The following is a 25,254-nucleotide window of genomic DNA, read 5'->3' as shown; positions in this document are numbered from 1 at the left end:
AACTGTCTGGCCCATTTGATTGGCCAGCCCTTAGGTGGGCAGAGTAGACAGAACAGGAAGAAGGAAGTGAGGTAGAAGGCTCAGTCAGATGCCACACCTCTCCTAAGTTAGACAGACTGCCATGCCTCTCCTGAGAGAGAGAGACACGATGAAACTCCAGCCCAAGATGGACGTACGCTAGAAACTTCCCAGTAAGACACCGCTCATGGTGTTACATATATTATTAGATATGGGTCAGTCAAGATGTGAATAAGAGGCTGAAAATAATGGGCCAGGCAGTATTTAAAAGAATACAATTTGTGTGTTGTTATTTCGGGGCATAAGCTAGCAGGTGGCCGGGAGCCGGGCAGGATGAAAAGCAGGCCTGCCCGCAGCACATCACTACACCATACACTAATATTGACCAAGGGAATGCCACTCCAGACACTACTCTACTCATGTGCAATCACTGCAACACTTCTTTTTACCTTCTGTTGATGTTGGTATTCTCTTTCCTTCCAAAACATTTTCCCATATGATTTTGGTATTATAACTTTTTGGATAAATGTTATTGGAAATTTATTGTTAGTGTCATATATATATATATATATATATATATATACAGAAATGTAAAGATATGCATATGTATTTCTGTGTATTTGTGTGAACTAATAGTGATGTGATCTCATTTGTGTATGTGGTTATATCTGTGGACATATTTAAACATATTCATTTTCCTACATCCCATATTTTTCATCCTGGCATTATTCCAGGTTCTTTCATAAATCATAAAAGTTGATTCTGCCATTTGGGGGTATTTGCAGGTTGGAAAAACTTTAACATACAGGTTATGTGGGAGATTTGGTCAATAGAGGCATTCTTTGAAAAGTATTGTCAGAATCTGTCCCAATCATCTTTTCTCTTTTAGTTCTTTAGACCTGAAATGAAAATTTGTATTCTACAGTGTAATTGAACTTGACACCAAGCCGTGAATGAAAGGGTCAACTGGTAAAGCAATAAAACCTCTAAATTGTGAGCTACACTAAGCCTTTCTCGTTATTAGTTGCTTTACCTACGCTTTTTGTTTTAACACCTGTGGAAAGTAGAGACTAATTTACAACTGAAATTGGAGAATTGTAAAAGAAATAACCAATTTGATGAATTTATAGCTGCTAGTATAATCTGAGAGAACAATAGCAAGCTACATTCTCTATAGGCATATTTATTATTCTTGAATCACATTATCCTTTCATAATACTTCATTTTGGCTACAAATTTGTTTACATCACAGTTTAATGTTTTATTCCACATTGTCTTTTGAAATAGAAACATGGTGATCTGTACACAAGAAACTTTAAAGAAATATTTGTGCAATTAAAATGAATCTTTATGAAAAAAATATACAGAATGAAGTAAGGAGTTATTGCTCCTGTTAATCATATAATGAATTCAGAAAGACTATTGACTTAGAGTAGATATTTCCAGTCAACTCATCTTTAGTCTGCATAGCTTTCAAAAGCAGCTTAAACTGATAAATGATGTTCCTCTCAAAATTAGATATGAATTGTTGTATGTAGATTATTTCAAAATATATTCAGTTGTGAATATTATATAATAAAAACCATATTTCAGCAAATATCATATTGTCTTAAATTTGTAAATCAGGCTGACATATTAGAGCAGGTCCTGTAATCCCCAAAGATAGGAAATAGAACCTCATAGGCTCAGTAAAGCAACATCCAAACTTCTATGAATTCATATGTGTGACTTCCTTGTGTTCAGAAATCACCAGAGGCAAAGGTAGATGGCATACCTTATGCTTATAAATGCTGAATAGCAACAAGTAAAGCTATGGCCAGGCATTTATAAAAAAAATAAGACTCTTGTGATTTATTTGTGACCTGGGTGACAAGGCCCCCAAAGAGGGAAAGAATAAAAAGTAGTAAAACATCCAACAAAAACACAGGTCTTGTAATCCTTAACAGAACCTTCAGAACCCCAGGTAAGAATGTTCCAAACTGCTATGAGTTCATATATGCAACTTCCTTGTGTTCAGAAAGTACTCTTACCTAGATGTAATCCACTACCTCTAGCTCTTTAATTTTTCCACCCCACCTCCTGCAGTGATTCTTGAGAACTGGGAAGACAGCGTATGTTGTAGGTACCACATTAAGATGGAAAATCTGTAGTGTCTTATTATTTTCACCTTACACAGTTGTAGATCTGTTTCAGTTACCTGATACTACAAAAATAAGTTTCTGTGTTGAGGATTGGGAAGTTCACTAATCTACAGGTATAATGATAAATTATTAGTTTAGCATTATGCATATTTAGGACTGTAAAAGTGGTAGATTATCCCCATAGGGTCTACCATATGTTTATACATAGGTACTCATTATTATTATATAATTATATAATAATGAGTCTCAAAATATTGACTGTGCCTTACGTATAATAGAAATGTAATTCATACCACCATTGCACAAGTGTGTACATTTTACTCACTTTGTTATAATTGTAACTCCAAAGGTTAATTGATCAAGACTCATGATTACATTTTTACTACAGTATCATATGTCACACTTCCCAGCACTGTGAAAGCAATCTAGCAGAGATAAAACTTGCAGAAGAGTAACAGTTTGATTTCTCCATGTTCATATTCAAATATCTGGTGTATTCAGCAGTAGAATCTTTTTTATTACTTAGACTTGCAAGTAATAAATGGTTTCTTTGTGTTATAGCTCTAGCTGTCCTGGAATTCACAGAGATTTGCCTGCCTCTGCTTCTTGAGTGTTGGTATTAAAGGCATGTACCAGTCAGTAGCAGGATCTTAACCATGAGAGTGTATGGCCAGATAATCAACATATTAGAGCACTTCTGTTGTGGTTTCCTCTGATTTCTACATCCATAACAGCTTTGAGACTATTGGCTGAAATGAATGATCCAGTCTCACAAAATATTCCATTCAGGATATGACCATAACTGTCAATTTTCTTTGGATTCCCATAAGATTATATGTGCCACCAATCAGCAAGATGTAAGCCAGAAAATTATGCACACATTCCCAAGAGGCTGTGTGGGTAGAATGTTTAGGGGGGTGGTTACAAGTTATTATTGGTAATGATCAGGAAAAAAGATAAACAAAATAAAAATAGCAAGGTTTTTGTTAAAAAGAAAAAAAGGGAAGACATGATAGAATAAAAGGGTAAATTATTGAACCTACTCTGAAAAGACAAAAGGGAGGATAAAGATATGATAGATAAAAAGGTAAACTACTGAATCTACTTTTAAAAAGCAACTATTAGTTTTAAATGTTTTATATTGGATTGGACTTTTATATGTTATACACAAGTTTTGTATATTGATGCAAATTTGGGAAAATTTTTGTTAAAACATATTGCACGTTTCTCATCTTGTTCAAGGTATCGTACCTATACAGCTCATTTAGCAATTTAATGCAAATTTTCAGTCCTTGAAAATTATTATTATCAACTGTTTAGAATGATAAGGAAATGCAGGCTAGTGGTTAATCACCAACTATAATCAAACTTGTAGTCACATAAGGTAGATTTTCAAAGTCAAACAAACATATATTTTATCTTTGTTTTTGTTTTTTGTTTTTCGAGACAGGGTTTCCCTGTAGTTTCTAGAGCCTGTCCTGGAGCTAGCTCTTGTAGACCAGGCTGGCCTCGAACTCAGAGATCCGCCTGCCTCTGCCTCCCGAGTGCTGGGATTAAAGGCGTGCGCCACCACCGCCCGGCTCAAACATATATTTTAGATAGACAGGTCATCTACAAACATTTCAGAGATGTACAGAATATGGCATTTATTGTAATAATCTAGGGTTTTCTTTTTATGACAATGAGACATATCTGCTCCTGGTATCATCAATCTATTTCAGAGAAGATAACTTGCATCAAAGAAACTGCACATGGAGTTTACTTTCTTTGTTGCAAAAATAAACATCATTTTATTTATATTCACCCCATTCTGTCTCTACACTTCCCAAAACATCTCCCTTCCAATTTCATGTCCTCAATTTTTTGCTTTAATTTCAAAAATAAGCCATTAATTCCATACATTGCTCCTTGTCTGTGCATGAATATGGTTTCATGCACTGAGACAAAGGCAGCTTACCATAATAAATTCCCAAATAATAACAATTTCCCCACCTTCATCAGTTACCATAATAAATTTAAGGCAAGGCAATAGCCATCATCAAAATAAATGGAGTGAAACTCAAAGAAATTTCACTAAAATTAGGTGCAAGACAAGGTTGTGTACTCTCTTTGTATCTGCTCAGTATAGTACTTGAAATTTTAGCTGCAACAGTAAGACAGCTGTAAGAGTTCAGGAGGATACAAATTATAAAAAAATCTAAATATTGATATCTACAGATGATAACATAGTATATATAAGTGACCCTAAAAATTCAATGGGAAAACCCACATCTTATTAACAATTTCAGCAGGATGATTGAACACAACATTCACTGAATATAAAATCACAATTCTTCCTATATACAGATGATAAATGGACTTAAAAAGAAATCAGAGAATATAAAACAACATAATAGCTTCAAATAATATAAAATACCTTGAAGCAAGTCTAAAAAAACAAGTGCTTAGCCTCATTATGTGCTGAGCAAGAGATCACAAATAGTCACCATGGACTCAGAAAATTGTTTCAGACTTGAATTCAGACTTAAGGACACAGATGCATATGGTGAAGAGTTTGACTATATTACATAAGGAAATGGGAGTTATGACTGTTTGGAATCAGTGGCCAGTGTTTCTTAATGGAGTGGGAGACCAGCTGTATCTGGTCATGATTGTAGGGTCTGGTAGAGATCAACATGACGAGAACAGGACTACTCTGTTCCCATGTTTCCCATGTATTCTGAAGGTTGTTTTGGATAGATCACCCAATTTGAAGAATGACAGAGACATTAGTTAGAATGGAAGAGCTGCTCCTCAAGGAGCCCACACACCCATTCATACACTTTCAGAGGAAGTATCTAATATTTGGTGATAGGGAAGTAGAGATCACTGGTAGAAATCCATCACGACAGTAGAAATCATGTGTCAAAAAGCAAGGCATGACAGGCTTGGTTCATATAGAAACCTACACATGTTAATGTATGATTGTGAGAAAGAAAAGTAGGTCAGCAACCTAAATTCCTGTTCTATTGGGTTTCAAAGTGAGACACTTATGAAAAAAAGCAAAATGTTTTTATTTTCATTCCTTTACTAAGAAGGAAATATTAGTGTGCTTGATATCACATCTGTGTTTTGTGGGTGGAGGTTGAGTTTACACTTCTGCACACAAATACCTGGAAGTTAATTGCCTTCTTCAATACTTCTCCACCTTATTTTTGTGTTAGGATCTTTCATTGTAGCTGGTGCTCACAGATTGGCTAGACAAGCTAGAGAGCAAGCTCAAAGATCCTTCTATAGCTGCCTCTTTAGCATTGGTATTAATTACAGGCATGCTCTGTCCCATACAGCTCTTTAAATGGATGTGGGCATCTGAGCGCAAATCTTCATATTTCTTTGGCAAGATTTTTTTCATTTGAGTTATTTTCAATACCATTGTTCAATTAAACCATATTTTAAATTTTTTTATAATTTTATTCAAATTATTTTGATCACATGCATGACACTTCTGCCCCTCATTTCTCCCATATCTGCTCTCTTTTTATTCCTTCCAACTTTATGTTCTCTTGCTATTCATTGTTCCTACAGAAGATACTAACTTGTGGTTCGTTGACTCTTACAATCATCCCATTTCTTCTGATGTTCCATTAGTATAAGATGTAGGGATTTTATTGCAAATGGATTAATTAGGTATGGGCATACCTTGGTCAGTTTTGATTTCTGCATTTTGGTCACTCTGGCTTTCTGTAATTCTATCTGCAGCAAAGAGGAGATTTAAAATGAGCGTTTTGATAATGGGTGGGATTTACACTTATCTGTGGAAAAAGGATTAGCATTTAGAATGTAGTTAAAATTATATGTGTTTATGCAAATTGCAATGGTAGGTTTGTCTCTAAGTTCTATGGCATCACTCACTAGAGTTAGCTAAGCTTATTTTTTGATTAAATACTTTAAATTTTGTATTTGTGTTTACATTTTCCCTGTTGTTTTAATTACTTCATCCCATATTCTCTCCTCTCCTTTTATAGACTATTTGTGGCCTGGAGGGGGGACACACCTCACAGACAAGGTGATTGGCTGAGCTTCCCCATCAATTTTCTTCTTTTTTTCTTAGTATTATCAACACTTCTTATTGTACGTATGTGTATATAGATGTGTCTGTCTGTATGGGTGAATGTGGATGTGCTTCTGTGTGTGTGTGTGTGTGTGTGTGTGTGTGTGTGTGTGTGTGTGTGTGTCTGTGTATGTGAGTGCGTGCGCAAAGGACAGTACACAACCTCAAGTGTCATTCCTAAAGAACCTCTACATCTTTATCAGTGGCATAAAATCTGTTACTATCCTGGAGCTCAGCGAGTAGGCTAGACTATCTATACTCTCTACATCATAACTCCATATGCAATAGCTGTCTCTATCTCTCTTGAGCTCCAACTGTATCACTAACCACATCTATTTCCCCATCATTATTCCTATCCTTACTCCAATCCTTATTCCTGTGTTTATCTGTGTCTCCATCCCCACAACTACCTCTAAATAAGATGTTTTTTCTGCTTTACATCACAACCTGAATCATACTGGTGTTAGCATTTTATACATCTTTACCCCGACTGCATTATGAGCTTCTTATCTAAAATTATTTCTACAATCCAAGCTCTTAACTCCAACAGGTTTATTCCCATGCCATTACTACTCCTGTCCAGTACCCTGTATCTATTTTAGTTATTGAGACAGTACATATATTTTAAGGATTTAGCTCACTTTTATGAAATGAGCTCCCAAGAAGCTAATGACTCATTCTTGACTAACAGCTATTTGATACAAAATTGCAGTGCTGAGAAGAATAAAATGTGAAGTTTTTTGTCAATATCCATGCCATGCCTGCAGTTTTCTGAATAAAAAATGAAGGAGAAGTGGACATCGGAGAGAAGACTGTGAGGTAAAGGAAAGACCCTGGGAGGGGAGGGTCATGAATAAAGAAATAAAGAAAAAGAAAAAAATCCATACCTTAATAAGTAGAAATTGTATTTTAGAAACAATTAAATGCCACTACATACGAACACAAAAAAGGAGGGGAAAAGTACAAATACTCAGACAATCTTTTTAGTATAGTAGATCTTAAAATCAAAGAGTTGCAGATTTGTTTGTGTATGGCATATGTGTTTTGAGTTTATATACATAAGTATATGGGAGTATGTGAACACAAACATGAACACAGAGGATAGAGAAGGACATTGGATGTTCTGTTCTATTACCATCCATCTTCCATGCTGTAGACAAAGTCTTTCACTAAACCTGGACCTATGCTGATTGCCAGGAAGCTATAAAAATCCTCTTGTCTCCCAAACTTCACCCGCATACTAGGCCTACAAGCACATGAGAACATGCCCACAATTTTTATATGAGTTCTAGGTATTTGAAATCAGGTCCTCATACTTATGAGGATGTTGAGCCATCTATTCTCTCCAGTGCTAATTGTTCTCAAACTCTGATTAATTCAATATCTCTCATTATCATATTAAAGTCACTGCAGTCTATTTTCTATCTGTTTTAGATTGTATGCACAAATGTGGAGGGGACTTTAAAGAGTTAGGTCAGTTACCCTCAAACTACCAAGGTAATCTTCCACTTTATTTTAATAAAAACCATGCTCTCATTGGAAAGTTTTAATTAGTTTAGAATAATTTATATTTGTAAGGACTCAAATTGTCTGTAGAAAATACTGATGTCAGTGCTGGGAAATTCTCTCAGGATTTGACAGAAGACTTTAAGTTTCCAGTACAGGGTAAATATCTATTATTACCTATGGGTAGCCTGTGATCTTTGCTTCTCCCATCTCCATGGTTGTGAGATCAAGGTCCATAGGTAATCTTAATTTCCAAGATCTTCACTATAAAGCAAGTAAATACTTTCAGAAGTGCCCCTCAGCAATTCAGGTAAGAGAAACATTCTATCTTTTTACCTTAAAAATCAATATTTTTTCTAATTATTAAATAAATGTTCAATTCCCTTAAATATTGACTCCTTTCTTGACTGTGTAGGCCATCTCAAAATTCAAGATAAATGGAACCAAGTTGAAGTACACTACTGTAACCTACCTTACTTTATAATTATAAGGTAGAATCCCAAATACACAGGTAAGAGTGTAAATGAATCACTTAAAAAGTTCAGGCATATGTTAAAGTAGTTTTAATAATGATTCAAATGTATTATATAAATTATTCTTGAGCAAAGTGAATTTCTATTGCTTTTTCTCAATGGTTTGATTATTGGAAAACAAAGTCATTTTAGCTATAGAATTTCATAGTTCAATCTGTCAGTCAACATGTACCAATGAATCAGTAAGTATTGAGAACTAGTAGCTTCAAAAGCAAAATGAAATTGAGATTGAAAATTTAAAAAAATTAGATTTTTGTTTATAATTTTTAAAAACATAAGAAATTAATCCATCTTCATGAGGCTCTAACATGCCATGGCTCACTATAGAGTGCATAATTTTATAAAGAAACAGAAAATCAGAAATAATAATATTTTAGTATTTTAACTTTTTGCTATTTTTTGATGACATATAAGTTTCACAGTTGTTATTTCACTTTTTGTTTGCTATGGAAATATTTCTAAGCCACAAACAGCTATAACCAGGACATATTGTCTCAGAGTTACAACCTCCTTTGTATACTTCAAGAAGTCTGACCACTGGACTAGCAAGGGGATGACTTTCTTAGGTAGCACAAGCAAGAGGCTGAGGAATGGGAAAAAGCTTTGGGGACAAGAGTAGGTCCATTCCTGGCTGATGAGCACCAGCCACTAAACTGAAGTCAAAGGATGAGAATTAATCCTTCACACTGAGGAAGGAAGCTACCTACTCTTACTATCACAGGCAAAAAATTAACTATCATCCAGGTTTGCTGGCTGCTCAGCCTTTCATGCTGCCAGAGACCCTAATGCCAAACACTTCTGATGCTAGTAAGGGTCCTGGACTGTAACATCTTCAGAGCATGCCAGGGTTCTGCCTTGTTATTAGGTAGAGAACTATTTCACATAGCTGAATCAGGTTTTCTGTGGATGGAAATGAACTAGTAATTTCTGGTCCCACTCTAAAACCTTACTTTTGATTAGAGTATCATCTCAAATCTCTATACAAACCAGCCAGCAACTCCAAGAAGATAAAAAATATACAACCCTAGAACTAAAACAGTCATTCAACTCATCAAAACACACACAAAGAGAGAGAGAGAGAGAGAGAGAGAGAGAGAGAGAGAGAGAGAGAGAGAGAGAGAGAGAAAGGTGAATGTAGATATGTAGAGATATGTAGTTTTCTGTAGGAGTTTTTCCATTTTTATTTTTTAAATATGTTCTTTTATAATTATTTTTAAAATAAATTCAACACTGACATTTCTATAAAGAATGAACACAGTTTCAGGAATCCTTCCTGCTAGAGCAAATGAACACTACTTTTCCTTGGTCCTGTTCTAGTCTGACTGCCCACCTTGATACTCCACAAGGTCGTCTCAAAATTCAAAGTTCTTTTTAAAAAATAAAACACAGGGAAAACAGCACAGTTGTAAGAAAAGACACCCAAACAGAACTGCAATCAACAATATATGTAAACTAGCTTGAAAAATCAGAGGAGAGATTTAAATATTTCAAAAACTCAATCTGAATAAAGGCACAGACAGATTCAGTGTTTATTTTAAAAAAGGTCGTTTCTGCCGGGCTGTGGTGGCGCACGCCTTTAATCCCAGCACTCGGGAGGCAGAGGCAGGCGGATCTTTGTGAGTTCGAGACTAGCCTGGTCTACAAGAGCTAGTTCCAGGACAGGCTCCAAAGCTACAGAGAAACCCTGTCTCGAAAAACAAAAAAAAAAACAAAAACAAAAACAAAAAAAAAAAAAAAGGTCGTTTCTTTACCTTTTGGGTAATTTTATTTACATATACTATAATTCATTAGTCCATACTAATCTTTGTGCAATTCATAAACATAAATGTATTATTTTAACAAATATTTTCAAAAAAATTTCCTTTTTATGTTGTATATATTAAAATTTTTCAGTTGAACAAAAACACATTTACAGAAAATTTTGTACTGAATTTTTTTAAATGATCTTTAGCAAATCATGCATTAAAATTATTTTGGGATAACAAGCCAAACATATATGCCCTAAATTTTTGTGATATCATTACATAAGTGCATAAAGAAGAATCTTTTCTAATTTAAATAGTTTGGTTTTGTATTAGCAGAAGTATTCCTGTAAAATGTGAGTTAAATTTGGAGATCATACATGCCAGCAATGTATGGGAATAAATAATCTCAAAAAGCAAGATTAGCTGTATTTCAGAGACAATAGCAGGTGCAAAAGAAGAAATTTCCCTCTTATAAAGAGGAAACATTGTATTCTCAGCATTGCAATTTATATCTTTGCAATTGCAGAGATGGCTGAGAACAACTACTCCGTAACAACAGAATTCATCCTGGTGGGATTCTCAGATCACCCAGACCTGAAGATCCTCCTGTTCCTGGTGTTCTCTATCATCTATCTGGTCACCATGTTTGGAAATCTCGGGCTGGTGGTCTTGATCTACATGGAACGCCGTCTTCACACACCCATGTACATCTTTCTGGGAAACCTGGCTCTCATGGATTCCTGCTGCTCCTGTGCCATCACTCCCAAGATGCTACAGAACTTCTTTTCTGTGGACAGAAAGATGTCTCTCTATGAATGTATGGTACAGTTCTATTTTCTCTGTCTTGCTGAGACTACAGACTGTTTTCTTCTGGCAGCAATGGCCTATGACCGCTATGTGGCCATATGCAACCCACTGCAGTACCACACTATGATGTCCATGAAGCTCTGCCTTCAGATGACCATAGGAGCCTACATAGCAGGAAACATGCATCCTATGATTGAAGTGGGGCTACTGTTGAGGTTAAAGTTCTGTAGGTCTCATGTAATCAAGCACTTTTTTTGTGATGTCCTTCCGTTATATAGAATCTCTTGTAATGATACACATATCAATGAGCTGATATTATTTATTTTGGCAGGTTCCATTCAAATCTTTACTATCACCATAGTTCTCGTGTCTTATTTTTATATACTTTTCACTATATTCACAATGAAATCTAAAGAGGGAAGGGGGAAAGCCTTATCCACTTGTGCATCCCACTTTCTGTCTGTATCAATTTTCTATGGTTCCCTTCTATTCATGTATGCTCAACCACACTCAGTCACTGAAGGAGATAAAGATATACCCGTAGCTATTTTCTATACCCTAGTAATTCCTTTATTAAACCCTTTCATTTACAGTCTGAGAAACAAAGAAGTAATAAATGTGATGAAAAGAACCATGGAGAATAGATGATTCTGCGACATGAGAAATAAAGGACCAAATCCATTGGACAGCTGATTTAAAGTTGAACATGCCCTTTTCTAAATGCACCCATAATATGAAAGTGATCAAATGTAAACAAAAAATTGATCAATTTATTGAAAACTAAGAACATTTGAATGAAATTAGCTCATAATAATTAAATTCTGTTAAATTATGCTTGAAATTCTCAGAAAAAAAAATTAAAGAACTGCTGAAGTATTGGAATGTGTCTAGGTAAAATTTTCAATATATCTAATGAATTTTAGGAATAAAGTTGTTATACTAATTGTCACATTTATTTAATCATTATCAAGTTTTTCAATTTCAGATCTTAAAATTTCAAGCAAATTTCAAACTTATTTTTAATAAGCAGTTCCATCGATGTAAGGAAATTTTCATTGAAGAACTTGATTTTCTATTTTACATTTGGTTTTTCTGAGAGATTATATTTCAGTGTGCACTCGTCAAAAATATTCTTTAACAAGAATATTTTTATATTGATTATTAGTCATTTTTCATCTTACATTTTCTGAACATCAGTATTATACCATAGCAATTATTGATAATAAGGCTTCTCAGTTCATACCTCAAAATGATTCTATTACTCTGAAATTTCTATGTTTCTTGATTTTTTTCCTCATTTGATTATTTGTCCATTATAAATGGTAGTGCAACTCCAAAATGTTTCCACTAAATCAAGTTTTTACTTCTCCATGATATTATTACTTTTTTGTTTTTTAGGAATATAAACACCTTCACCAACTCAAATGAAAACATAATATATTTATAATTTTAAAAACATTCAAGCCTGACAGAGCAGAAAACAAATTAAAACTCTAAATATCTAAACAAAAATACTTATTTGCTAGAAAAAAAAAGGAATTACATAAATATACTAGAGATTGTAATAAACTTTTGACATAATAAACTTTCTGACTAACTTAACATTAAAAAGTTTCAATCAAAATTGACTTATCTCTAAATGCTTGGAATCTGGAAAAAGTAAAATTATCTTTTAATGTTTCAAAGAACTATAGGCAACTAAGGAAAGGTGAGAACAGGATAGTCTTCCCCACAGAAGAAGACACCAATTGGTTATCCAGTACCAAATGGTCAGCCCTGAAAAATATTATATGAATACACACACAGTTATGTGTGTATACATATGTATATATTATATATGGTATACATGTATATAATATATACATACATATACATATACATATATATATATATATGGTCACAGTTTTCAACACATGTATGTAGAGATAGATGATCGTTCAATAGACCCATTAATTGGTGAATGATAGGTAGATGATAGATGGATAGATGTTAAATGGATATATGTATGGATAGATAGTTGATAGGTAGCTAGCAAGATAGCTAGATAAATAGAATGATAGATAGATAGACAGAGACAGACAGACAGCAAATAATATGACAGATACTGATGAGAAAACAGGATCAGAAATTGAAAGATAGCCTTTTGAAGTACATGAGAGGTTTTGGATGGAGGAAAGGAAAGAGGAAATGATCTAATAATATAATCTCAAAAATATTTTAAAAGGGGTTTAGTTATTAGGTAACATCTGTCATAAAATGCACATTTGACTCAGTCTTTGAGACAATGAGTGCATCAGTGAGAATAGGGCCTGTGGATTGGATGGGCATTGGGACAGAACAGATGCAGCTGAAAACTATTTAGAAGACAGTCTCACTTGTAAAGTTGCAAATCATCTTTCCATTTAGCAATGGTCTTCATTTTGGTACACATCTCTTTGAAGATGGTCAGGAATTTCTCTTAGGCTGTGCCTAAGAAACACAGAGTAAATTTATTTTATATTTTAACCTATTTTATGTATTTTGATAAATTCATTCTTCCTCTTATATTTTTGCCTCTTTAATTGCCCCTCCTTTCAATTACTCCTGTTTCTTCTCTCCTGCTCTTCCCGTCCTCCCCTCCATTACCATCTTATCCTCCCTCCTCTATCTTCCTTTCTCTTCTCTACCCTCTCTACTCTCACTCTACTCCATATTCTCCCTTTCTCTACTATTTTCTTTCTTCTTTCTTCCCCTCCCTTTATTGCCCTCTTTCCCCCTCTTCCTTTCTCTTTGTTTTCATCTTATCCTTCCCTTTCCTTCCCTGTCCCCACTTTTCCTAGTCTCCTGCTTCTCTTCCCACTCCCCTCTCCCCTCTATCCCTCTCTTGTCTTCCCTTTGCTTCTCCCTTCTCTTCCCCTTTTACTTTTTCACTCTCATCTGTCCCTCCATTCCTTTCTTACTCTTTCCCTTCTTCCTTTCTTCCCTTTCTCCTTTCTCTTTGAATATTTAAACCTCTACTTACTCAATGAGGAAAGTCTTGCAGGTGTAAAATACATACAGCCCACACAGAAAAATAGAGTATACCAAGTTTTCCTTCAACTTTTAGAATAAATTGATTCTATTAATATGTCTGGGCATCATTAACATTTTGAAAATATTCACTAAAATTCCATAAATTAACACATTTCTCAGTTTAAGTAATCACTTATTCTTCTGCTAGTGCGAACTGGAAAACTCCAAGGCTGTTACAGAGTCACTCTGTTTTATCTCAACAGCTTCTGACACATTACTAGTTCTCCATCATGAAATCCTGGCTCTCAAACTTTATAATTCTTTCCAAAGAACAAGAACTAGAAATTTGCCAAAGACTTTATCCATGTGACAATTTTTATTCATTTTCATTGTACAGTATATGTGCTTATTTGGAAAAAACTGCATAAAACTGTCACATTCATGGCACTGAAATGTTTTATCTGGTGTATACCTCGACTTAAGTGTGATCCAGGAGGGCCACAAGATGGAGAGAAAGAGACAACTTACTACCACAGCTCTTCTGTCCTATACACACAAACCAACTATGGCATGAACATGCACACAGAACAGGTAATTACACAATCAGACATGCAACCTCAACTTTTTCTCTCTTCTATATTATCCCAATGGTCACATTCAACTTTTGTTAAAATTTGTAGTATAAACTTGAACTCTTTACATTTACATATGTAAGAATATTTGACTTTCATTATTTACTTTTTTATATTTTTATATAGTACTTTGTTGTCTGTTTAACTAGTTATAATGGCTAGGCATTAAAATATTTGCCTAAATACTTTATTTGCTACATTTCTACAGAACCATTTATTATCACAATTTGAATTATTATATAGCTACATATTTTGCATAAGTGACAGTGTCAGGTTTCTTGCCTCAAACAAAACTAAAAATTTTGTTGTAGGTGAATTAAATACTGTGATTGCAAATTTTGTTGAGACTTCAAACATTATTTCATGAAAATTTTTAAAAATGTGTGTTTTAGTTACTATTATGTTGTTAAATATAGTCTTTTTCATGCTGTTTATAAAAGTCTTTCTGGTATTTTGGATGCTTTGTACTCTTTTTCACTGTGTTTTTTATGTTAAGACCTTGACTACATGCTTAATTTTTTTAACCTGCATCGTCAACTTTTGTGTTTATAATACAAGACAATATCTTGCAAGTAGGTATACTTATGCAACAGTGACTAATTCTCCTTAGTTACTCAAAAATTAATGTTTTGGCTACTGGCATATGGTTTACAGAGAAGTAATAGAAAATAGAAAATGTCTTCCCTTTCCTTACCCATTCTTAAAACCACCACAGACCGCAGAAATCCCACAAAACTAGTTTTATACCTGCGGTCATGAATACTCCTCATGTGTGAACCAACTATATCTGGTTTTATTAAGACTATGCATGTATTTTCAGCATTATCTCACTTCCCTGCAAAGATCCCTCACAGAAGCAAAGACTCACCCCTGACTTACAGTGATGGAATACAGAATTGTAGCGCTATGAGACAAGAAAGCCATTCTTTGTTAAGTAGAAATTCAGTTTTAGAGACAAATAAATGTCACTGTACACAAGAAAAGGAAAAATAGATCAAATACTCAGTTAAGTTGTTTTTTTAATGGTAGAGTACATCTTATAATCAAAGAGTAGCAGGATTATGTGTGTGTGCTGTGTATATATACAGAGGAGTATGAAAGTATTTGAACACACACATGCACACAGAGGCAGAGGAACACATTGGCTGTTCTTTTCTCTAACTCTCATTCTTTAGACAAAGTCTTTCACTGAACCTAGAGCTATGCTGATGGGCAGCGAGCTCTAGCAATCCTCCTGTCTTCACTCCTCTCATAATTACTAGAAAAACAAGTGCATGAGGGCACATCCACATTTTTAATGAGGATTGTGGGAATATTAAAACAGATCCTCATACTTGGGCAGAACATTTGATGCTAAGTCATCTATATGGCCCAGTTCTAATTATTTTCATAACTCATGTTAATTTTGCCTCCTCAATTAAAGTATCAAACTTACTTAAGACTATGTTCTATATGTTTTAGATTGCTAAGGAGAATTTAAAGTTGGGTTAGACACTAAAAGTAGTAAGATAATTTTTCAGACTTACTGTAGTGAAGAACATAATCTCATTGGGAAGTCTTAATTAATTTCCAAGGGTTCATATTTGTTCGGACTTAATTCCTCTACAGGAAAGCAATGATGTCAGTTTTGAGAAATCCTCTCAGGATTTGTCAGAGGCTTTGAATTTCCCGCACAAGGTCCATAGCTGTCACTGCCTGTGGGTAGCCTGTGATCTTCATTTTTCCATCTCCATGGTTGTGAAATCAAGGTACATAGGCATTTTTAACTTCTGAGACCTTGACTATAAAGCAAATACACACATTCAGAAAGTGCTTCTCAGCGCAATCCAGGTAAGAGAACCATTCTGTATTTTTACCTTAAAAAAACAAACAATGTTTGCTTTTTTAACTATTAAATAAATGTTAATTTCTCCTAAATATTGACTCCTCTCTTGACTATGTAGCCCATTTCAAAATTCAAAGATATGTGGAACAAGTTTGAAGTACATTAGTGTAATCAATCTATCTTTATGGTTGTAATTTATGACTGTAGAATCCACATATATAAAGGTAAGATGGCAAATGAACCACTTAAGTACTTCAGACATACATTAAAGTAATTTCCAAAAATGATTCACACGTGTCATATAATTAATTTTTTAACAAATGAATTTCTATTACTTCCTCTCAATGTTTCGATTACTGGAAAACAAAAGCATTTTGGCCATAAGGTAATATAATAAAATATGTAAGTCAATGTGTCTCAATGAATCAGTATGTATTGAGAGATAATACCATTCCAAAGTAAAATAAAATTTGGATTCAGCATTCCAAAATTTATGCATTTATCTCTAGGGTTTTGAAATAAAACACTTAATCCATCTTCATATGTCTCTATCCCACCATGGCATATCTCGTAGAGCATAATTTTCTAAGAAAACCAAAATTCAAAAAAATCAAGATAAGGGGCTGGAGAGATGGCTCAGAGGTTAAGAGCACTAGCTGCTCTTCCAGTGATCCTGAGTTCAATTCCCAGCAACCACATGGTGGCTCACAACCATCTATAATGAGATCTGGTACCTCTTCTGGTGTATATATGTTAACAGAACATTGTATGAATAATAAATAAATCTTTATAAAAAAAATCTAGATAATTTTTAATATATCAATTCTTTATTTTAATTATGAAAAATAGGTTTCAAACTTCTTTCCTGTTTGTTTCCTTTTTAAATACAAAGCTAAGCTCTAAAGAGGTACAACCAAGACATTTTGTATCACAGTTACACCCTCCTATTAGATCCTCTTTCCAATCCAATTGTTGACCCAGCTATAAAGTGGATGAATTTCTTGGGTAGTACCAGCATAAGACTGGGGGATGGGGCAAAATGTTGAGAACAGGGTAGGTTCTCACACTTGGCTCCTGAGCCCCAAACTCTGGACTGAATTTGAAGGATGGGAATTAGCTCACCACAGCAAGGAATGGGAAGCGACCTATGCTTGCTAGCATGGGCAAAAACTAAACTACCATTTTGGTTCTCTGGCTGCCAAGCCCAGTGCCTGCCAGTTATCCTAGTAGCAAACACAACCGATGTTTGCTGTTGGTAGTGGTCCTGGGCTGTAGCATTCCCTGGTTGTCAGTTGTCCTGCCTTTTGTCATCAGAGACACAACTTTCAAAGTGTTGGGAAAAGAGTGGCATGGGCTTATTAATTTCTGGTTCCACTATAAATCTAAATTTTTAGTAGAACAGAGTGCCATCTCAAATCTCTATCTAAAACAACCAGCCAAACAAAAAAAAAAAATAAAGAAAGCCCAAAAGAAAAGAAAGATACAGTTACTTCACTCCCTTTTTAACCTGAATAGACATAATAAATTTTCTGTGTTTGTCCCCTATATTCTGCTTTTGCTGTTTTTAATTTTTTTTACATATCTTAAAAATAAATTCTATAATATGAGATTTTATTTTAAGACTATAATGTGCAAAAACATAGTTTAGAGAGCATAAATTTCCAAGGAAACAGAAAATTAGAAAAGACAAGTTAAAATGTTTTATAAGATAACTTTTTAAAAGATAATGGTATTAGGAAATGTTTTGTAGATATGTCCTCACATTAAAAATATTCAGAAACAAAAAACTTAAAAAGTTCATCAGGATATTAAGTGGAAAGTCACCCACCCTGGGTCATCAGGATGAAGCCGAGAGTATAAATAATCCTATCTCATCTCAAAAAGCTTTACATATAGCAAAAGTGTTCAAATACATATAGAAAAATCCATTAAATATATACAAAACCCTGTATATTTTAGGTAGGCAATGAAGTACAGGTCAGTGACATGTTATTTGGTAGACTAAGGCATGAGCATTAAAAATTGAAAGTTTTTCTGTGCTTCGGAGAGTTTTTAGGTAAAGAATGTATAACAATGGATGGTCTCACAATTTAAAGTTATTTCTTCAAAATGAAGGACTAGAAGCAAAGATCAGTGGTAACAAAATATACAAAACTGTAATTATCATTCTGTGTAAACTAGGCTTACAAAGCTGAGCAGGGGTTTAAGTATTTGAAAAACTCATTGGGAATAATGACACACACAGAGATTTTATGAAAATGTGTATGAATGGGGATGAAGGACGTGAAGACCATTATTTCTTTAATTTTCTGGGTAATTCTAATTATAGATTAGTCCTTTATAATCTTTCTGCAATTCACAAAAGTAAATTTAATATATTGACAATGTATTTATAAAAAAATAATTTTCTCTTCCTGATATATACATTAAAACATTTCAGTTAAATAAAAACACATTTATATACAAAACTTTATTTTAAATTTATTTTGATGATCATTAAGAAACCTGGCATCAAAATTATTTTTGGAATAGTAATTCAAATAGGTGTGCCCTAAATTTTCATGCTATAATTACATAAATACATAAAGAAAATGTTTTATAGTTAAAATAAAATATCTGTTTCTTGTAATAATAAAAGTATCCCTGTAAATTGTGAGTTAAATTTGGAGATCATACATGCCAACATTACATAGGATAACATACTCTCAAGAATCATAGTTAGCTACATTCCAGAGACAATAGCAGGTGCATAAAGAAAAAAATTCCTTCTTAAACAAAGAAAACATAAGGAGAAGATTATATTCTCACCATTTTAATTTTATGTCTTTGTAATTACAGTGGAAATAATCAAGTTGAGATGAGGGAAAACAACAATTCTTTAATAATAGAGTTCATCCTGGTGGGATTCACAGATCAACAAATCCTGAAGACCCTCTTGTTCCTGGTGTTCTTTGCCATCTATTTGATCACCATGGTGGGGAATCTTGGGCTGGTGGTCTTGATCTATATAGAACGCCGTCTTCACACACCCATGTACATCTTTTTGGGCAACCTGGCTCTCATGGATTCCTGCTGCTCCTGTGCCATCACGCCCAAGATGCTACAGAACTTCTTTTCTGTGGACAGAAAGATCTCTCTTTATGAATGCATGGTACAGTTCTATTTTTTTAGTCTTGCTGAAACTGCAGATTGCTTTTTTCTGGCAACAATGGCCTATGACCGCTATGTGGCCATATGCAATCCACTACAGTACCATACTATGATGTCCAAGAAAATATGCCTTCAGATGATCACAGGAACCTACATAGCAGGAAACCTGCATTCAATCATTCATGTGGGGTTGTTGTTTAGGTTAACTTTCTGTAAGTCTAATGTAATCAAACATTTTTATTGTGATGTCTTTCCATTATATAGACTCTCATGTGCTGACCCTTATATCAATGAACTGGTGATGCTCATCTTGTCTAGTTCAATTCAAACTTTTAGCATTACTGTAGTCCTGATATCATATTTCTATATCCTTTTTACTTTATTCACAATGAAATCTAATGAGGGTAGAGGGAAAGCCTTATCAACTTGTGCTTCCCACTTTCTGTCTGTATCCATATTCTATGGTTCTCTTCTCTACATGTATGCCCATCCACATTCAGTCAATGAAGGAGATAATGATATACCTGTAGCTATTTTCTATACCCTAGTAATTCCTTTATTAAACCCTTTCATTTACAGTCTGAGAAATAAAGAAGTAATAAATGTGATGAAAAGAACCATGAAGAAGAGATGATTCTGCAACATTTGTCAATAAATACAAGATCCATTGGATCACTATCTAAAGATGAAAATGCCCTTATCTAAATCTACATATAAAAGAAAGTGATAATATGAAAAAATTAATTTTATTACTTTGTGAAAGCATAAGAATATTTGAAAAAAATTAGTTCATAATAATGAAATTTTTTAAAATATATTTAAAATTCTCAGGAAATAATTAAAGATCTGGTAAAGTATTGGATGTGTCTATTCTCAATTTTCAACACATATAATCAGTTTTAGGAGTAAAGGTTAGTAGCTTAATGGTAACATTTATTAATATTATTAGGAAAGTTATCAATTTCAAATTACCAAATTATAAGCTTTATTTATCATCTTATCATAAGCAATTCCATCAATGGTGCAAATTTACTTTTGATCAATGCTTTTCAACTTGGTACTTTTTCATTCAAGTGATTCTATTTTAATGTGTACTCATCCAAAATATTTATTTTCTAACAAAAGTATATTCTTATTTTATTAGTAATTTATTTTTCACATTTTGTGAACTACAAAATGTATCTAAGACTTATCAATCTGTGCTTCAAAATGATACCATTTTTTACAATGAAATTCAGATGTGTTTTAATTTTTAAATTAATTTGATTATTTGCCCATAATATATGACAATGCAGTTCCAAAATGGATCTATTAGATGTAGATGAAATTTATTCTGCTCAATGGCATTATCATTGTTTGTTGGTTGTTAGGAGTAGCAACAATTCACCAATTCAAATGAAAACCATCAATATTTTCATTAATTTTAAAATAATGAGAAGTCACTCAAGTCTAACAGCAGAAAACTATTGGAAACTCTAAATATCTTAAAAGAAATAGCTATTCACTATAAAAAAGAATTGTCCAAAAATATACTATTTATTGTCTGAAACTTTTAATATTTATCTCCTAGCGATTAATCAGACATTTTATCTTTTCATTGAATAAAAATATCTTAAATATTTATTCAGTACTTTTCCCATTCACAGTGTGATTCTGAAAAGAGTTTGAAATAATATTGCCTATTCTTTAAATCCTTGAAACCTGTTAAAATGGAGATTATCTTTAAATGATTCAACCATTCTGAAAAAACTACAGGCAAATAAGGAATACTGAGTATAGGAGAAATAGTCTCTTCCAAGGAAGAAGACACCAGTTGGTTATCCAGCACTAAATGGTTAGCAATGAATCATATGTATATATGTGCGTTTGTGTGTGTGTGTGTGTGTGTGTGTGTGTGTGTGTATGTGCATGCACATTGTTTTATATATTAGTACAAGTTCTTATATATAACAATAAATTGACTAAGCAGGTTATATTATATATTAAGGTATACTCCCTCCCTGTATATGTTTTTGTTTTAGTTAAAGGTAAATGACACCTCATGTTTTGCTTGTTTGGGTAATAAGGAGAAGTGTTTGTTTGCATGACTCTTAAGTCAAACACCTGAATATCACTCATATTTTTGATATTTCCTTCCATTTGAGGAGAGTAATCTCACTGAACAATGATAAATAGTGAGTCTGAGTGCATCAAATATTAAAAAGAGAAAATTCTTTGACAAATGCTGAGGACCTAAATTAAATGGATATAAAATTTAATTAAGTATTCAGTATGCAGTTTGACGGCATAACCTTTTATCAAAACAAAAATAATGGGTCCATCCATAGTGTCTGTGAACACCCATGGGTCTTTGATCAGATCCACAGTATTAGGCATGATTCCTTCTAACAAAGCAAGTCTCAGACCCAATCAAAACCCGTTAGCTGCTCTAATCATAGCCCTGCCACTATTGTACCAGTAATATATCTTGTTTGTCAATTTGGTATTATGACCATGAAATGTTCAAAGCTCAGAAAGACTATTTTTGCTAATTTTTAATTACCAGCTGTGTGTATATCAAAATCTGGCACTATCAAAGTTAGACAGCTGGGGAAAAAAAAACTTCCAGTGTGGTTTTCCTCTATTCAGCAACTATGAAGTTCTGGAGAACAATCAAGGGCAACAGCCATAACATGTGCAATTTGGTAGAGCTTCTAGTATAGGCAGGAACTGTCCATTAATTTCCCAGCTGCCCAGACCCAAATAACAACACAGAAACTATACTAATTAAAATACTACTTGGTCAGTGGCTTAGGCTTCTTATTAACTTACGCTTACATCTGAAATTAACCCATTTCTATTAACATATATTTCCACAAGGCTGTGGCTTACAGGGTAAAGTTTACAGTGTCTGTCTCTTTGGCAGCTACATGGTGTCTCATTGACTCCACCAATTTTCTTTCTCTCAACCTATGTTCTGATTTCTCACCTGACTTTACTCTTCTAAGCCATTGGATCAAAAACTTTATTTATCAACCAACAAATCAACACATATACAGAAGGACATCCCACATCATTTCCTCATGGTTTGATAAAGTTAATTTTTCTATAATGCTAGGAATGCTTTGTTCCATTTGTTTATCTAACAACTCATAAGTTCTTTTCATTTTGTTAGAGGAAATGCTTGGTTATTTTAAAATCTTTTTTTAAAACTCTGTTCATTGGATATTCATATTTCTGACAAAAATCTAGTCTACAAGGTGATGCCTTGAAACTGTGATTTCTGTGGTTCCCAGTGCTTTTCATTTTGGTTCCTCTTGAGAGAAATTAGTTATCAGATATCTCTTACCAAGATAGTTATGTTTCTATAACTCAGACAAATACCCTAAAACAGACAAGTCACAACGAGGCTTAAGAGATTGCTCAGTGGTTAAGAACCCCTATGGCTCCTCCAAAGGACTTGAGTTAAATTCCCTACACACATGTTAGAAGACTATCTATAAATTTGGTTTCATGGTTTCTCAAACCTTCTTTCCCCCCCCCTGGGATGTACATACCCACATGTGTACATACCTACAGAAAAACACACATGTCCACACAATTAAAAATAAATTTTAAAAATGACAAGCACACCAAAGAAAAACAAAGTTATTTTGTTTCCCATCCATAGCCAGCTAACCCATTTTCTTTAGTGTAGTAATGATTCAATGCATCATGGATAAAATATATAATTTAAGAAAGCATCTTATATGGAAGCCAGGGAACAGAGAGAGAGAGAGCAGAGGAGGCCAGGAATCTCAGTATCCTTTTCAAGGCCACATGCAATGATGTTACTTCCTCCCACTGGACCTCAAAAAATGTTCAGTAGTGGAACCACATCACCAAAATTATAACCAAGTCTTCAACAGGTGGACTTTTGAGGGTGAGTAAACATTCACACCATGAAAATATTTTGGTGGTATTGTAAATTTCTCTAAGAAATGGACATATATTTGTAAAGTATATTTTTCTAATTATTACATGAAAGCTTGGGTGTTGGAACACCAAGGAGTAAATTACAATTGTTCCCTATATATCAACAGTAAATATTATCAATGCAGCTTATAACTTTTTTGAGTCTAACAATGAATTATTTATTTGCATACTCATACAAAGAGCAATTATCAATTATATATATATATATATATATATATATATATATCCATGCTAATAACTTATATACCTCAATAGTAAATACTATTTTCAGTTTTTAAAAAATATTCTTATGTGGTGCTTTAATTTTGCACATGGAAAATTTCAACTAGGTTAATGTTTCCATACCGTATCAACCAGAGTATCATAAAGAATCCTTTATGAATAGCATTTGTATCTAATTTATTAATTCAAAAATAGAGATAGGCAATAAGCCTTTCTGTGACAGAAATATACTCCTTATCTTTATTTATAGGACCAATGATTAAAGTCATAACAATAAATGAATAAGTCAAATGTCTCAACAGTTGTCAAGAAATCACTTGCTACATTCAGAGAGTCCGGTTTGGTCCCCTGTTCCATCAGTCCCATTCCAACTGGACTTGGTGGTCTCCCGTTAGATCTGTCCCACCGTCTCAATGGGTAAACGCACTTCTCATGGTCCTGACTTCCTTGCTCATGATCTCCCTCCTTTTGCTCCTCATCAGGACCTTGGGAGCTCAGTCTGGTGCTCCTATGTGGGGCTCTGTCATTTTCTCCATCCAAGGCCAGGTGAAGGTTCTATGGTGATATGCCTTGTCAGTTTGGTTGCTCACCTTCCTGGACTTAGGGGGAGCTGGGAGGACCTTGGACTTAACATAGTGAAGGGAACCCTGATTGCTCTTTGGCTTGGAGAGGGAGGGAGTGGGGGTATGGGTGGAAGGGAGGGGAGGGAAGGGGGAGGAGGAGTGGAGGAGATGGAAATTTTTAATAAAAAAATAAAGAATTAAAAAAAAGATGGAAAGAAAAAATAAAAAAAAGAAAAAAAGAAATCACTTGCTCAAAAGGCAGAAAATGGAACAGTGAAAATCAGCAAACTAGCGACATATGCCAGAAGATTCATTCATTCCTTTCTTGTGGTTATGAGGGTGTCTCTTAAGAATTTTAGTTTCTTCTTTAATCCTATGAACATTGCTCTCCAAATTCAAACAACAACAACATTTGTTTAAACATGTGCACATTATCCTTTGATATTAACAAATAAGTAGCCTGTCTGATATTTGGTCACAGTCAATATACAAAAAATAGATTAATAAAGAAAATATGAATTTGTGTGTATGATGCTTTGATTGCTTTCAAAAATATTTAAAGTGAGAAACCATTCATTCCTACCTACATGGTCTCTCTCAATTCACTGCCTAAGGAAAAGGAAAAGAATCCTGGTAGTATTGTGTATACTTTTGTTAGAAAATTCAGGTGAAATTTATGAATACTTGTTTGAGATAATCTGTATAAAAACCAGTGAACTGTACATTGCAAGGGACAGAAAGCATACTTGGACTTTATAAAGTAAAAGAATTGTGGGTCAAAAAAGAATATGCATGTTTAGGTATGATCTAAGAACAATAAACAATGTTTTAATGTTTTGGAAGAGGGAAATATGATAACATTGTTGAGGCCATCAAAAATAATGCATGAAATTGATTGTATATTTAGGTCACACTAGTCAAAATACAAGGTAGAGTGTCCTTCTTGACACGTTCTGTTCCCTCCCAGAACCCCTAGTGCTGCAACAGAACACTAGCTGCATCCTCACTTCTCCCTGCCCTTACCTCTTGTAGACAACACAGATTACCCTCCCAGCCTCCCCTGTCCCACTTGCCACT

General features: G+C 34.0%; 2 protein-coding genes across 2 annotated transcripts; both read left to right on the top strand.

Annotated features, from left to right (window-relative positions):
* Window positions 1-10,561: 10,561 nt before the first annotated feature.
* On the top strand, window positions 10,562-11,488 carry LOC119825426 (olfactory receptor 5K3-like). The gene has a single exon (XM_038346275.1). It carries the CDS (start codon window positions 10,562-10,564, stop codon window positions 11,486-11,488), a length of 927 nt encoding a protein of 308 aa, XP_038202203.1.
* A 7,657-nt stretch (window positions 11,489-19,145) lies between these two features.
* LOC119825428 (olfactory receptor 5K3-like) lies at window positions 19,146-20,072 on the top strand. Its single transcript, XM_038346279.1, has one exon. The coding sequence runs from the start codon at window positions 19,146-19,148 to the stop codon at window positions 20,070-20,072; it is 927 nt and encodes a 308-aa protein (XP_038202207.1).
* Window positions 20,073-25,254: the final 5,182 nt, after the last annotated feature.

Source organism: Arvicola amphibius, chromosome 10 (assembly GCF_903992535.2).
Source record: "Arvicola amphibius chromosome 10, mArvAmp1.2, whole genome shotgun sequence".
In the NCBI taxonomy this organism is placed as follows: domain Eukaryota; kingdom Metazoa; phylum Chordata; class Mammalia; order Rodentia; family Cricetidae; genus Arvicola; species Arvicola amphibius.
Note: the sequence above shows the minus strand (reverse complement) of the source record. Positions and strands in the feature narration are given on the sequence as shown.